Source organism: Thermobia domestica, chromosome 1 (assembly GCF_964235325.1).
Source record: "Thermobia domestica chromosome 1, izTheDome1.hap1.1, whole genome shotgun sequence".
NCBI lineage: Eukaryota > Metazoa > Arthropoda > Insecta > Zygentoma > Lepismatidae > Thermobia > Thermobia domestica.
In genome coordinates, this window is record NC_137454.1 from 142,375,996 (window position 1) to 142,393,555 (window position 17,560).

The window sequence follows — 17,560 nt, forward strand, 5'->3', positions numbered from 1 at the left end:
TTTAAACCCTGCAGGAAACCATTAAAATACGAACGGATTTATACTGCAATTGATACTACTTTTCCTTTCTGACAGCTCGCTGCGCGCACGTGGTGCTCAATGCTGTGTTGCCAGCTTTTGCGTCGGATATTGAAACACGAAATTATTCACTATAAGTAAATCTCAGTTTTATAAAACTAAATGACACAAAAGAGAACTAAAAAGAATGCTTTCAATAACCAGCAGGTCCAATACTCAAGTTGATTTTCGACTAAAACAATGTGCAATTTGTTTTGTTTATATTGAAATTGGCAACGTGCGAAAGAGTGGAATGTTTACCATTGCAGAACGAGAGAAATGAGCCACTATAATTAGCTGAACGTGCTGTTGCCATAGAAATAGTTCTTCTTGCCTGATTGTTATGAACGCGTGCAGGAAGGAAAAAAGAGAGGAAGGCAATTGTCAGATAGACAAGTTGTATCAAACAGACTGTACACTTGTTTTGGAGGAGTGTACATAATTTGAAATATCTCAGGTTCTAATGGACGGAAACACACGAAACCATTTGGTTGAGCATTGTCTTTTATTCTAAAAGTAGATCAAATCCAATGCTTTTAAAAATTTTTTTGTAATTTTTACACTAGGAAAGGTGTGTATATATGGTTTTTCATTATCACTTCTCCTCCCTCAAATATTGAGAAGAGCAATGAAGTGCTATTTGTTCTCAGAGTGTCTTTAATGCACATTGTAGTACACGAGAAATATTCATTAAAATAGCACATTTTAGATTTTATGCATTGAAAAAGAAAATGACATGTATTTTCTGTTATTTAGTGAGAAAGTGCTGAATTGGAAACACGTCTCTCTTCCAAATTCATTATGTGTACGAAGAACAGGAATAGATAAAGAAAACTTTGTACTCAATGAATTGTTGGCAAAAGCCGTGATACATATATCAAAAACGAACTACGAACTTCGTGTATTTATGTACAAGAGAGGTGAGCGAGCAAAATGGAAAAAGAATGAGAAAGAGGAAGGAAGGATGAGAGTTCTTCGCAACACAATAACGTTTTCTGCTTTACAGATAAAACCAAAGAGTTCATTAGAAAGTGTTACTTGTTTAATGAAAGGAGCATGCAAAGCCCTTTGAAAAGTCATATTTTAAGAACTAATAAGTTCCCCTACATACTGTACTTACTTCTCTCAACGGGTTTTAGGTCCAAACCCGAACTTTGATAAGTAATAACTCGGAAACTGAAGGTCTCTACTTGATCAAAATTTTTAATACTGGTAGACCTTAAGTTTAATAAGTATACTGTAAAGGCCTGTTCTCGAGTTATTGTCCATCAAATTTGGGGTTTGGACTCAAATTAGTCCAGACTCCAACGTTGATGGTATATAATTCGGGAACCAAAGATCTGCACACCACAGTAGTTCATATATGCACTAACCTTGTATAAGTCTACCAACTTGCTAGATTTGGTTAAGATTGAATGAGTTCTATCGATGTCATTTAGCGATTTTTTTGTAAAAGGAAATGATATATTCTTTCCTTTCCTTGAGCACTGATTCTTTCCTCAAAGTCCAAACTCAACTTTGATGGCCAATAACTCTGGAACCAAAGGTCTGCACATTAGAATATTTTACATGTGTACTAATTTCATCAGGGTCTATCACAGTGCCAATTTTGGTCTAGATCGGATGAATTTCATCGATCGTGTACGATAGATATTATCCTTATAATTGATTTTTAAAGAAAGTAAAATGAACGAAAAGTAAAGAGGCATAAGCGAAAAACATTACATAAAAATAACTACATGTTACATGCTGTCTATATGGCAGACGAGAGCTCCTTAGTGGCTAAGCGGTTATCGTACGCGCCTTTGGCGTGGGAGTCCTGGGTTCGGTTCCCGGCGGGAGCTCATGTGGTTCGGATTCCACGTTAATCAGTAGGTCCACGTCTCATATAGCCTCGCTGCTGAACGGGACGTTAAACTCAAAATCAACTCAACTATATGGCAGACGAAATATACTTCGTGAACTTGGCTGGAAGTGACGACTGATTCTATAAATAATAATGTAATCGTATTTTCAAGCAAGTTTGATTGAACAAGACTTACAAACAACTTGAGTCCTATATTGCAAGAACGCATTCGCAGTCGCATAGTTTTTAAGAAAGATTTTTAAGAAAGAACTTTTTTTTTTTTTTAAACCCATTCACAACACTATACACGTCCAGGCGATAATCAGTTTCACACAAGACCCTACCGAACACTCCAATTGCCTCGTTGATTCTTGGTTTTAAGTGGATCACATTATCGATTCTAACTCGGTACACAATGTCTTTCATAAAAAGCTCACAATAAATATACATGCAAAGCCACTTTAACATGTTTTGTTCATGGTATAATGGATTCTGGTAGCACTACATTTGTACTAATACTGAATAAACTAGATGCCTGCCTGTTAATATGCATTTCTGAGATTGTTGCTTGTAGAACGGTTTCCGAGAAGTTTTGCTTTTCCAGAAAAGAAAGTTGCCTGTTATTAGTTTAAAGTTTATCTTAAGGAAACTTTACATTGCAATGTTTCCCGAACATTGAAACTCCTACTTTCAATAAAATTATAATAATTTTATTATAATTTTTAAAAATAGGATGCTAATTGCAAAGTAATGATCTTTAAATATCACTAGAACAAACTTACATCATCATTTATTTTCCTACAAAAGTTGCCCATTTTTATAAGAAAAATGTTTTAAGAACGTATCTTAACTGTGAAATATGTTCAACAAATCAGATGTTTGATTTCAAGTTTAGGGAGTAGTGAATTACAAGTTCCGTAACTGACCAAATTCTACCATGATGTTTTAAATGAATTTGAGAGTTTTGTTTCTTAATTGTGCTCGGGAGCAATCATTTATTGTTGAGTGTGCAATCAAATTTTAAAAAAGTGATATATATATATATATATTACTATATACTTTCAGGAATACGGATGGTTAATGGGTTTATATCGGACTGATTTTGAAGGATGTTCATCTTAAGAGAAACCTCGCCGTGACCACCTATAGGGTTCTTAAGAATTCCAACTCTGTGAACTATCAACAGATATCCATTTTAGCAAACTCCGGCGAGGTTTGGGCAAAGGAATTCGGCCTCACTCCTTCCAGCAGGCTTTCCAGATCAGCAAGTGTGTCTGGTCTGGTATCAGGGCTCTTCACAGAATGTCTTGAAACGGAATGACACGAATTCCTAATTTATGTTCCATTTCCTGATACAATTCAGAGATATTCTGACAGTATGATTTGAAGCATTGTTCATATACAGTAGATCCACTCCTGGTTGGGTCCGTACGGTATAATTGTTTGATGTCGATCCGAAAGTTATGTGTCAGACTGGATTTTAGAAGTATCACCTTCACGTTTTCATGAACTTCCATGTAACTGTATCCCGCGAGCAAAGTAGCAGCTGCCACAGTATGTCAACGCCTAATGCGACTTCTAGCAGTGAGATGGATATATGATTAATTCATTGCGACGATTCTCTGCCATTTGGACCCTGACATGTTTTCATACAGGTTCCCGCAGTTCGTTTTTTGTCCTGTAATGTGAACGGGAGCAAATATGTAGTCGGCCTTACGTTCCCACCTCAACCGAAGTCGTCTACGAATGAGTGCGTTTACAGTTGAAAGTGCTGAATTGAGTCACTTGCTGATCGTACTTGATGGGTTTTCTTGGCACACCAATCGGCAGATCCCGTGGAGCACTGCGAGTACCGCGTTCCTTGGAACCCTCATCCTGGTGGGTGCTTGTTTCGTTACAGGGTCCTGATTTGTGTGATGGACCAAATAGTTTCAAATATTTTCCCGACATTGTTTCACTGTGCATGTATAAGAAAAATAAACTTTGGAAAGGGCTATGACATCCCTTCCCCGTAACTGTTTTATTTAGGTGCCATTTGACATTCACCCACGTATAACTTCGGACAGACTACAGTTTACAACAGGGGATGCGACGTTCAGCGTCTTTCCTCAGATGATAGTGTCGATCCTAATTCAGTCCGATATAAAATGGGTAACCTTCTGTACTTCCAGGTTTGAAATTTTAATTCATGTGAAACATTAATGTGCGAACAATAAAGATAATTACAGTTGTTTGTTGAAGGATTTAAACATTACTATTTCACATATACTGTTTTTGTATAGTTATTTTAATAAAATGTGCGAAATAGAAAAGAGGATTCTGGAAATGACTACATTTTTCTTCTTTGCAGACTATAAAAGATATGAATATGTTGAAACGATTGTTGAAGCAAGCTGAAACAGATCATTATTCACTGTACAGGTAATTACCAGTATTCTTGGTGTGTTACACAATCAACCTCATAATTGTTAACATCTCATAGCTTTTATTTTGTCTGTCTTTGGAACTATATTTATTTATTTATTAAATATGATAATAACTTTATTGTTAGTGATTTACCAAAATTACACTCAAATCTATAAATTCGTCGTGCAGTTAACATGCAAAAATGATGCGAAGTATTAATCAATTCTGTGCTTGATTATACGATCAGATTAGTGATGTTATTAAATTATGGAATAATGAGTTCCCTCGTGGCTAAGCGGTTAGCGTACGCGTCTCTGGCGTGGGAGATCCGGGTTCGATTCCCGGCGGGAGCTCATTCAGATTCCACGTTAATCAGTAGGTCCACATCTCATATAGCCTCGCTGCTGAACGGGACGTTAAACTCAAATCTAACCTAACCTAATAATAATCTTCTACAATCAGGATTTTACATTATAAAACATAAATGGAAATTCAGATTGTAAGTAAGTGATGAGGATTGTAAATAAGATTTGCAAGCCATTTCACTTTCTTTATAATTTTTGTGCTTGAATGATTTTTCAAGTCAGATACTAAAACTGTTACTTTTTCCTTTGCAGAGTATATTCATTCCTGAAACAGTCTGGTAATAGTGATATTCTTTTGCAATATGCGAAACTTGAAGGAGGGTCTTCGCTCGATGTAATCAAGGTATTAGAAGAATATTTACAGCAAGTAGGAACTTCGCAACAACAAACATACAATAAAGGTAACTGTTCGTATTGATTCTGATTCAGAATTGCTGCAATTACTTGGAACTTTGTATTCCAAAATTTTATGGATTATAGTTATCCACATTAAATCTTAATTGCTGAACCATGCGTAGTTTTTGAGATCTAGCATGAAACATATCCAAACATTTAAATTTTTCCGGGCTACGACCATCGTTACGCACTTGCTTTCTACGCGTTTTTATCATGTCCTCACTTTTATCTCCATGTAATATATCTTGATTTTTGCAATAGTTTATTGACATACAGAATTGTTTTGTGGCATAAGCAGCAATTTTCAGCAGTTTGCCCTCCTGAGATACTAAGCCCCAAAAATTTCATCAAACTTTAACTTTCGGACCTCTATAAATTTACGGTGCCAGTAGTATCATAGCTGTGGATATTTCTACAGACTATTTACATGCAATAGTATTCAGCACAAAACTTTTGAACCCCCCACTTTATGCCATTCCAACATACAGCCCCTTTAAAAGTATAATTTTCTCTACTTTTTCTGGTGATTTCATGTATTAGTTTGCAACCCTGCATATTTATTTAGAAGCAAGAGTATGTATTCTTCGTGTACCTCCGTCTCTCCTGATAACATTAGTTTTTGTTTCGTGTTCGTCTGATTCGTGAGTCCTGAGCAACTGTAGTTTTCGTACACGCTTGCAAATGCAAAAAATGACACTCCACCGACAACAAAGATGGCCGCCATTCAGGAACACTTGTACATACGACAACGTGAATAATGTTATTGACCTTCTCATACACGAGGTTCATCACATTCAAATTTTATAATTTTCGGAGATGGCCGAGCAACCACTTTCACCATCTTTGGACCACTTCAGATGGATTGACCAGTAACAGCTTTCTACTGGTTTAGCATGGTTGTGCAAGTTGCAGAGGCAAGGTTGAATGAGAGGTGTTGTAGTTGTGATGTTCGGTGTTCGTTGTATCTATTGTTCGTGTGCAGATAGTAAGCATAATCAGTTTCCAAGTATTCCAAGACCATGTTCAACCTTTCCTGATTGTCAGATAATTCTTTATCATAGATTCGGGAAGTGACAAATGTTTGTTAGCTGCAACATTTTCGAAGCGTCTTTTCACTGAATAACATAGGACAGCAAGCGGTAACAAGTCACATGAAAGGTAAAAAGCGTTCTTTCCAGATGGCTGCGTCCATCTCAATTTTAAGAATAGTTAGTGCCTTTGAGAATCAAGAAAACAAGCCAATATCGTCTTACTTGGAATGTCATCCTATTTGTACTTCATTTATACAAACTTAAGGGTGCTGAGTTATGTCGCATGCTCAAATGTGGACTCCACGATCAAGTGGGTACGAGTTCGGGAACGAAACTAAGTTAACAGAGATTCTTAATAAAAGATAGCATTATAAGAGCAAAATTATTATTGTGTATCCAGAATGTAATGACATATATCAATGCACACAGCTGCTAAAGATGCGAAATATCACCTATGTTCTCATGCAGTGTGATTGCCAGGAAAATGTAGTATCAACGTGACAAAATAAGATACACTTTAGTTTATGGTTTATCACCATACTTCAGAAGTAAACTAATATAGTTGTTGAAAAAGACGTAAATGTGCGGTTCTGGAGTACCGTGAAAGGAAAAATGTGCACGTGTTATTTGACGCGGACAGTTTTAGGAATTTTAAAACTTCTTACCTTTTAATCGCTTTCACCATTGAACTTAAACATTATTCGAATTTTACATTTCTGCGCACCTTCAAATCAGGTATCAAGACGTCGCCAAATGATAGTGTAATACTTGATATAGGAAGCTTTGAGTTACTTATTTTGCGTGGAGCACTTAAGGCTACAATTAAGGTAACGAACTGGAGAATTGTTAAATTTGTAAGAGATCTGCATACAAGGATGTTCCAACACACCGTGCCAAGTAGTCCTATAGAAGCTCAAAAAAATTTCCAGTGAAGTTTTTTCTATATTGGCTTAAAAATAGTAGTGTTGTCAAGCGAGCCATTAACATTTATCCATATATTCTGTTGTATATTTAACATGTCAGGAAGGGTAAAATTCCGAGCTCTTTGAGCTATCAAGTCGCTTTATGTTGCATGTATGCATGTAAAAGATAAAATACTTATTCATAAACCTACACTTTGTACAGCACTTGCTTCAAAAGTAGAACTTTTTCCTTACTGAATTTCAAACTGACTCTCCTCTCAGTCCATTTCTGTACAACATTTTATCGGACATGATGAAAAATGTGATGAAAAATAAGTTTGTAAAACCAGAAGTTTTTATTATTCTAGTTTATATATACGAATTGATGTGGAAAATGAAGAAAATCTTCCTTATGTGAAAAACGTTGGCACTGGTTTTGCTACACATACTGCCTTTAAGAAATGTTAACCAATAAGATTTGCACATTTTGGAAATTGCAGAAAGTGTCTACAGAAATTTACAATTCACTAGCTTCTTTGGGTGGCCTTGAGAAACTATCTATAGGGAAATCCAGGATTCATTATACTTGAAATGTTCGTACTGGTTTTGCAGAAGCAACAAATCAGTGACGAGAGTAAAGGAAAAGAAACAAAAATAAACTGGAAAATAAAAGATCATCCTTATGAGCAAGCCTGAAGCTGAGACTAAAATCATAAAATATATGCGCAACATTGATGAGAATATAAAGCATTTGGAGAAGTGAAATGAATTACGTAATACTATTGTTTTTTTAAAGACATGTTAGTTACTGCAGCCAGTTTTATTTACATATGTAATTCACCCTTTTTCGGTCAATGTTTCACCGTGACAATTTTTCTTTCATCGTGTGACTAAAGTTGTATTTCCAATTTTCAGGGAGGAGCTGCCACGTGGCTAAGCGGTTAGCGTATGCGGTTTTTGCGTGATAAATCCGGGTTCGATTCCCGGCGGGCGTTCATGTGGTTTGGATTCCACCTTAAGCTGTAGATCTACGTCTCATTTAGACTCATTACCGATAGGGACGCTAAACTCAAAATCAAAATCAATCAATTTTTAAAGAAAATTTTTAGTTTCCACCTTTGCAGAGGAATATCAGGAAATTTTTTTTTTTGAAAATCTAAAAAAAGAGGGAAAAGTCAGGGATTCCTTCCCGTAATTTTAGTCACCCATTGTCAAGAAAAAACTTACTTACATTTCATTGGTAAGTGGTTCTTTTTAATAATAATAATAATAATAATAATAATAATAATAATGATAACGATAACGATATACGTCCGCGTTATAAATATCGTTAGAAAATTCTTAACTAATTCGAAAAAGTCAGAGGAGCTTGATTATTGTCTATGTCTTTTTCATTGTGTTGTTGCGTACTATCTCATCGCGTTTTCTTTTATTTATTTACTTATTTTTTATGTTAACATAACTTCCTTGTTGTTTGAGCATAGAGTGAATAAATTTGGTAACTGATTGAAATAATGCAGTGTGACCACCGCTGCTGGATAAAAGGCTAAGTAAAGAAATCTGCTTCTTAAAAACTGTGTGCAAGCTAATAAGGACCACAGGTCCGAGTAGCAGGGAATAACATGAATAAACTTTACTCGAACGCTGCTTACTGTTAACTTTTATTTACCCGTAACAGAATACAAAAGAACAAAGTGAATGTTGAATATATTTATACGACAGGCTTTCAATCAGTTTATATTAATAGCGAATCACTAAACGACTTACCATAATTCCAGAGTTTGAAAAAAAAATCTTTAAAAAAAAGCCCAACCCACTTGGACCCATATGGGCCTGTTCGGATATTTTCGGTTTTAATTGGGTATTTTCGAAATTTTCAGTGTTTGGGGTAAAAGTGTGATTTATATTTCAAGATTATCGTTGTCACAACTTGCAACAATTTTCTATTCACTGCTATTTTGGAAAAAATGGCCGCCATTTTGAAATTTGACATTGGATTGCCGAGAAAATCTATACAGCTTATTTAGAATGTATCGTGCTTCTACCCGCAAAATTTCAACTTAAAAGTCCGAAAATTGCACCCTGCAGCGTGGACAACAGCTATTTTGAAAAATAGTCGCCAATTTGAAATTTACGTTGGATCGCCGCCAAAATACATACAGATAATTTAGTGTGTCTTGTGCTTCTACTCTGAAAATTTCAATTTAAAAGACCGAAAATTGCACTTTGTAGCGTGGATAATAGCTGTTTTTGAAAAAATGGTCGCCAATTTGAAATTATACGTTGCTGTGCCGCCAAAATGTATATAGAAAATTTAGTTTCCCGTGCTTGTACCCTGAAAATTTAAACCTAATAGACTGAAAGTGGCACTCTGTAGTATGTGTGGTACAGGCAGACGAATGAGCAAATGTATAGACCATGGGCCAGATATTGAAATCATCCCCCCCTCCCCTGTGCGGATTTTTGGAGACCATATTTTTTTAGTTAAAGTAGTGTCTAAATAAACGAAATCGGTCGGTCTGCAAACAGAATATTTGTGGAATGAATAATTGAGGGCATTCTTCAAAATGTAATCAAGGGAATTACAGGGATTTTACGAAAATTGTAGACCCTTACATTGCTGGCCCTAGTGATGCCCCTAATTGTTACATGAACACTGGAAAGCTTATGAGACACATATTCCAATTAAGTAACTTTTGTGCCCAACTTATCTAATCTATAGAGGAAGAAGAAGAAGGAAACCAAGAATTCAAAAAATATTAAATGGCAGGGAGTTTGCAACACTTACAACCTTTGTACACACACACACACAAAAAATCGTAATGTATAATCTATCCATTCGTGTATAATATATCAAGAAAACAGGGCAATAGATATAATACACATGAAAAAATACATTGGTAAATTATATACCATTATAAACCTCTTATATTATAAACTTAATGAATGGGACGCAGAGACCACCTTGACGGCTTGGGACACTCTTCTAATAGCGACAAGAAGATAAACCATATCTCCTTGGACAGCTTATGGGACTCAGATTCCAATGAAACAATTTTTGCGCACAACATGCCCAATTCGTAGGAGAAGAAGAAAATCAAGAATTTGAGAAAGTTTTTAATATAAATTTTAGCAGCTGGCAACACCTTCATACGCAGACAAAATGTCCCTAATGTATACCGTAGACACTAGTGTACACTACATTTAAAAGATCAGAACAATAGATGTGATGTGACTATGGAGAAGTAGGGAAAAAATCTGTAGATACCCTGTATATAAGGCATTGGAAGAGAGAATTAATTTTTACGTTGAAACGATTTTGATTAAGATTTTTTTAATCTTGTTTGCAGGCAGTTACATATTATCTATATGTTTTATCAATAGCGAGAGCTCACAAATTTTAATTAGAGACTGATTCTCAAATTATGTTTGATTTAAAATAATGGATAAATGTATACAAATTTATATACTTCATGTTCAATTATTGTCTTATACAGATTGGCCCAAAAGTAGGTGTACACCCCTGCATTGATCAAGAATAACATTCTAGCTTATAGGTTTATTTGCTTTGGCTGTTCTGAGTTTAAGATGTAATTAAAAAAAAACATTAAGAACAAATTATAAAGAAACTAAGTCTATGACGGAGAAGAATAAGAAATGATACACAAAGCAATGAGTTGATCAGTACAGGGACTGTATACCTGCTTTTCGGCCACACTGTATGTGTCATACTTTATGTGAATACATAACAATAGATAATTCAAATGCTGAATATAAAAGTACAGTCAATGATCTGCATAATTCACTACATCACTATAACTAACAAGCACAGGAGTCTCATCTTCATGAGAAGTCTCTGATCCATTCATTAATACAAGCTCTTGCGGCATTAGGTAGCCCTCAGTCAATTGAATTTCCAACTGGTTATTCACAACATTCCATCCATAACCAGAAGATAATGGGATATTGGAAAATGCTTTGTTTGCACAATACTATAAGAAAGCCTGATAATTGGTCCTTTCTGCATGCATTATTGTTATAGAATTCCTACAAGGAGGCAGGAGACATGTGTCTATCCCACTGTAAGTTGATAGTAATGTTCTAAGTTTGGAAGTGAATCTCCGTAGAATTTTTTTATAGCAAAGATTATTTATGTCTTCTGTAGCCGATCCACCATAAATAATACACGTAAACTGATCCAGTTGTTCAAACAAGGAGTCACTGCAAGGAACACTTCTTCCAAGAGAGAGGAATGTTGGAATGTAGTTTGCAAGAGAGTCTTCAGTGGTGTTTTCTTACCTTTCCTTACAAAGGCACTAGTGGTGTCACAACCCGTGTAAGCATGAAGTGCTGGCACTGCAGAACACATCTCTCTTCCAACTTTATTAATGACAAGGTGCACATTAATGAGACGCCTCTTGTTACCAGTACGTGTATCAAACAGAACTGTCTGCTCTATACGTTGTTGAAAGTTCAGAAGTGGAACAAATACAGCAGTATCTGGTGATCTATTATTTTACTGTCACTAGAAGAATTTTCAACAACATACAAACAATGTAGAATCATTCTTGTATCTGCTTTATCCTGACTTGATGAAATTCTTTAATTCTAATTTTGTGTGTTACTTGACCATCAGGAGAAGTCAGACAGACACATTTACACTCACAAACAAAATACACCCTTCTTCTTTGTAACTTTCTTGAATACTTGGCTTTCTTCCACTCATTTAACAGAAACATGGTCAAGCTTTGTTTATTGTCATCACATGATAGAAATATTTTCCAATCTTTGGGAACTTTTGTCAGTTCTCCCTTTATTACATGACCTGTAGTTGGAGCTCTTCTTGCCCTTTCTAAGCTTTTAATTGATAATAACTTGTATGTGTCTGTCACAAAATCAGCTTGAGGTATTTTGGTAAGTTGTTCAAATATAATCTCTGCTAATTCTCCAAATGTATTTGGCACAGAAGTCTGAGTTTGGTAAAGTCTATGATGCAAATGACACTATCTTCATATGGTCTGTCTGCAAAGTGGCAATCTTTTTCTATCATATGCATAAGTTGCGATTTATCTGTCTTGACAAGAGTCCATCACTGATTGCCAAAACCCATGGTACTGGACCCAGAGGGTATTTCAGAACTCATTCCACGCTAATATCATGCTGGAAAGCTAGAACAAGAAGCTGCCCAAACACATTTCATTCTGCTCTTCTTTTAATTTTATTGGCTGGTCCAGGTACCTTGGAAACTTCAGCAAGGTTTGCAAATATGTTGAGCTCTTGTTTAGTTATAGGTGCATTAAAGCTCTTTGATTTGTCAATGAATCTGTGCTTAATAAATGTGATATGTGCATTTTTTCCACTTTATGTGCTGGTAGAAGATCTTACTCAATTACTTTGGTTGCTGGAGCACTTGATAATAGGCTGTATAGATACCCTTGTTCTCAACATTGAAGGGATTCAGAAAGTTACTTAGTGCTTCAGTGACTTTACCCGTGTCTTCTTCACTGTGCGTAATCTCTGCTGGCCTGACTTCTTTGTGTGTGGAGTTTTCTGAAGTATCAATATGGAATCGTGCCATTTCCAAAGTTGCTTGAAGATAACATGCTCTATTGTGTCTGGTCATACACCATCTGTAGTATTCAGCACAATTCCTGCTAAAACAAATTATGTTACCATGTGATTTTGCATGTCGATTTAATGTTTGTTCTGTAGTTATATCCACAGTATTTCTAGGTGAAGGAACACTAGATCGGTTGACGCTGAAGCCAATCTGCCTAAGATGATATTCTGCTCCTGGATGACACTGCCGCAAATTCAGCACGTCTAGAACATACACAGTGATATTAAATATATTTTGAATAGTTTTGGTAGTCACAACTCAAGAGAAGTGCATACATCTCCTCCAGAGAAGATAAATGTGTGTGGTCCCTATGTTTCCTCATTTAAATAAAAGTTTCAAAACAGAAATGAGTAAAACATTATTTTCTGTCGATATTGTTGGTGGAATGATGCGCAGCTTTAGTTGAAAATACTTTAATGCACCTTTAGTTGAAAATAACTAGCAGTACACATGATTAAAGGTAGTCCTATACAGTGATTCATTGCCTCATACTTTAAAACATTTAAATATTTCGGTATGCGCTAGAAACTTTACACTGAAGATACAGTATATGTATATTTATAATACTGTAAAAATACTGTAACATATCGTTAATGAACAATGTGAGGTGAAGTACTTCATTGCAATTGAACATACATTGTCAGAGTCCTCAAGCAGAGAACATGAAATCTATATCCATATATGTTGCTACCGTAATCTTCGGTATTTCAAATGTATCTCAAATCCACGTCCACCAATGGATTGATTGCAGACCACTTGATTTAAATACGTTAATAATTATACTTTTGAGAAATGTAGGTCTTCAAAAATCCGCAAGTGGGGGATGGGGGTCTCAGGTCTGGCCCTTGGTCTAGTAGATCGAAACATCCCAGGAGCCTCAGTGACCTTCGCCAAATGTTTTGTTGAAGTTCACTTTCGATACTTTGTGCGTTCAATTACGGGAATTTCCCGAGCACTTGTTGCAAGACGGTTCTTTCCAGAAAATTAATTTAAAACAATTAAAAATATAATTCATTGTTTATAAAGTAAGTGTTTCAAAATGTCTTAAATGAAATTAAATATCTTTCAGCGTAAAATAAATAGTTTTATTGTTGAAGTATTCACTTCCGATGCTTTGTGCATTCAATTGTGGGAATTTCCCGAACACTTTTTTCATTACTTTTTTTTTCTTTCTTCGAAAACGCAGCTTTCTCTGCTGTACATCAAAACTTCAACTAGTACGGAATTTTGAATTGAGCACTTAAAATAGTAAGCGTTACGTAGTCTTCGCAACTCCTAGCATTAAGCTTTTAAATTTGACAAGAATTTTTACGCTACTGCTGGTATTGATTCTACAGAATGCTTATTTGAAGAGTAGCAGCAAATAATAAACTAAACTGTTGTTGGAAAAACAAATTTTACTGAAGAATACTTGTGTTACCTTCAAACGTAATAAAAAATAATATTAATAGTTTCATTAATGCACTACATATTTATTAGTATTATCAGCACTCATGGCCTTAAACCCGTCAAACGTGTGAGGGACAACGTCACTCGGCGTCGACGAGCACACTATTCACGGAAAGTATTCTCTAAAATATAAAATTGAATATTTTACTTCAAATAGGCTATAAGCATAATCTATACATTAATTTGTTATATAACTATCTCAAACTGAGGTAAGGTTTTTTATTCATTCAGAACTTTATAAAGATCTTATGTTGAAAGGTATTGTGTACCTTAACGTGAAAGCATCTAATTCGCCCAAGGAAAGTCCAAAATCTAATAAAAATCACTTGCAATGTGATCACCTTAGTTGTACCAACAATATACTAACAAAAAGCTCAAAAACCAAGGTCGTTTTTTTCATGTGGGTCCAACGCGAAAAAAAACACTGGGTTTTTTCGGGCTGGGCCTACTTCGGCAAACCCTGCATAATTCTGTTGAATAAATTAATATAAATAATTAAAGATCACTTGATCTTGTAGCAGCAAGCACAACTTGTGTTTTCTTTATAACTTCACGTTGAGATACAGTGCTTGGGAAAAAAAAATGAAATCTTTCAGTTTAACGTCTCACAATTATACTCTTTAGGCTAAGGGAGACGGATGATGAAGGCAAGTGAATGATAATGGGGAAGAAACAAGAATATTCGGAGAAAACGCACGAACACGATGTTGTCCACCACAAACCTACTTGGCCGGAGATGAAATCAGGAACCGGACGAACCAATGGCAAGCTCTCTACCAATGAACTACCGTGCTCCCTGCCTATTGCCTGGGGTTGAAATCAAGCGAATATAAGGGGATAAATTTATCCCTAACTCTAAGAATAGAGATAACTTTCGTAAAACACATGGAATTTGACTTGTGTGTTCTGTAAGGCACAAGCATTACTCCTATTACTTGGAGTTAAAATTGATCAAAGGTAAGGAATATCACATAATTCATTTCACCGGGAAAAATCCAGGGAGAATAGTGCACAGTTAGGTTTGATTTTTTCTTAAAATGGGCCATAATATCTTATGAATAAATAATAATCAACAATTTATCCATGTGACAATGACTAACCCATTTCTTACCCTCCCCCCAGAAAAAAAGTAAACCGTAAGGGTATTTTATTAGTGGGGGTGTTTTTGAAAAAAGGTTTAACACTTGTATGTAGGAAGAGATCTCAAGTTTTCTGTCAAAAGATAGAAAACGAGGCTAAATTAATCTTGTAATAAAAAAATAATAAGTTAGGCAAAGGAAGGGTGGGGACATAAGAGTGACACTGTTGAAAGAAACCTTGTATTTTCCCCTGGGATAAGGATGAATTGTTTTTCTTTTAAGTGAACTTCGTATTTCTATATATAATGTTAATTTCGAGTAAGATTTTGAATTTTTGTATAATGTAATGATGAGCAGACTTTTTTAAAAGAAGACGGCTAAATAAAAAAATCAGGCAAGCCAAAATAATTTTCTTAGGAACAATAATAGTACATGTTACAAAATTTTAGTAATACTAAACGTTAATAATGATTAAAGTTCTTCATAATCTTGTTCGAAATGGAATGCACTTATTCACAGAAGTGAAGTTAAATGCTATTTTAAAAAATTGAATGTTCTATAAGTATGCACCGAGACGATGATGATGAGATGGATGAATAGTGGAATAAGGAAAGTAGAAGGAAACGTGAGAATCCCGAGAAAACCCATACACACGGTATTTGCCCACCACAATTCACTAGGTGCGGAAAATGTTTATCTGCCAGTCTGTTTCTAACAGAAGTATTTGGAAGTAACCCTATCGTATTTCATTCAGCGGATTGGGAATCACTTTTCAGGGCTACATAGAACCATTTAGGAGGGCGGTATATGTCCTGCGGGCCGTAGTTTGCCCGTCATTGGTGTAATGTATTGACTTGATATATATATATATATATATATATATATTAATATTTAGCTTAAGTGAATAATTTTGAAACGGATAAAAGAAAAGAATAACATTTTTCTTTTTCTTTCAGGATGACGGACAACTTTTAATTGAATATTTTTTATAACCAATTCATGTGGTCGTGTAATGTCGTAAAGCCTGTAACGAGGCTGTACTACAGACTTCAATATGAATTGTGTTGTCATAAATCTAAACGATTTCATTGAAGCATAATGTGAAGTGATGTTTCTTCTGATGCATCCATTAACATCTACTGTTTCAATGTGCACTGTTTTTTAACATTGTGTACACAGTTAGTAAATATTGTCATGTCATCGTGCACTTATATCAACTTTGAAAAAGAAAATACGTGTCTAAATAATTTTCTATTAGTTCTAGTGATAGATAATAAAATAGAAGGAAAAGAAGAAAATTACTTTTACTAAAAAAGTACTAACTTTGATCTACGAATGAAGAATTTTTATTATTATTAATTGTATATGTGCTGTTCAAAATAATATGATGATAATTTTTCAGTAACAAACTCAAGGATTACTTCAGTGAAGGGAAACTTATTTCTGTAATATCTCCAATAGAATTCTAATCATAATACATATTGGATTTATCTTAAGTTGTAAGACAAAGAATTTCTACTTATAAGGCTAATTGAACAAGACTGTATATAATGTACAATCTGGCAAAAGTACATACTTTTCCTTGCTTCTCCTTATATCAATAATTTTAGGGAAGAAGGTTCTTGTGGGTGTAGATTTATGTAACCTACAGATAATAATGTCGGTTTTACGTAAAAGAAAACACTTTAAAATGTTCATTTGCTCCAAAGCTCCTGATAAACTTATATATGAGCTCATAGATTTTGCTGGCAACTGTACATTAGAATTTTCTTGTTATACAGACGCTTCAATTAGTATGTTGACATGCTGTTGATAAGTTAGTGGCAGAGCACTAATCGCTTTGTCAATCGGTGATAATATTTCCTGTTTTTATTCAACTTGTTGTTTTAAACAGTTTTATATTGTTTATATGCATAGTAATGGTCTGTAAAACTTATGCATAAATGTTGTAAGTTCTGTATATATTTGAAAATATACATTATTTATTTAAGATGTTGTTTCTCTTTGACGAAGTGGTTTATTTTGAAAGACTCAGTGTAGTAGAAGAGACGCACGTCATAAATATCAGATATATATTTAGTTGCAGTTGATAGGTTTTCAATATACATATTCTAAGACCTTATTTTGTATATTTCGGAATACAGAGCGAATAATAATAATAAACTTTTGAAAACGTTGCTTTTATAAGATGAACCATAACTGAGATTTTTTTTTTTTTTTTTTTTTTTTTTAATTGACAAGACTAAAGAATTGGGCACTCTTCCCAAGGGTAACAACTGTAGTTTATCTGGATATCAGGAACATGCATTGCTATAGTCTATTATAAACAATCGTGCCATGCTTTCTCTTGGGGTTAAAACAATAATTTTCTTCCTTTTAATGCATTTTACAAAAGAATGGTTTTTGAAG

At 34.8% G+C, this 17,560-nt stretch overlaps 1 protein-coding gene across 1 annotated transcript in view; it reads left to right on the forward strand.

Annotated features, from left to right (window-relative positions):
* LOC145689698 (protein Njmu-R1-like) overlaps positions 1-17,141 on the forward strand; it is a 38,538-nt gene extending 21,397 nt beyond the window's left edge. The window contains exons 7-9 of the mRNA XM_081763897.1: positions 4,254-4,324; positions 4,927-5,075; positions 16,108-17,141. Of these exons, the coding sequence (XP_081620023.1) occupies positions 4,254-4,324; positions 4,927-5,075; positions 16,108-16,112 (225 nt within the window). The 3' untranslated portion in view covers positions 16,113-17,141. The remainder of the gene's footprint in view (positions 1-4,253; positions 4,325-4,926; positions 5,076-16,107) is intronic.
* The last annotated feature ends 419 nt before the right edge of the window (positions 17,142-17,560 follow it).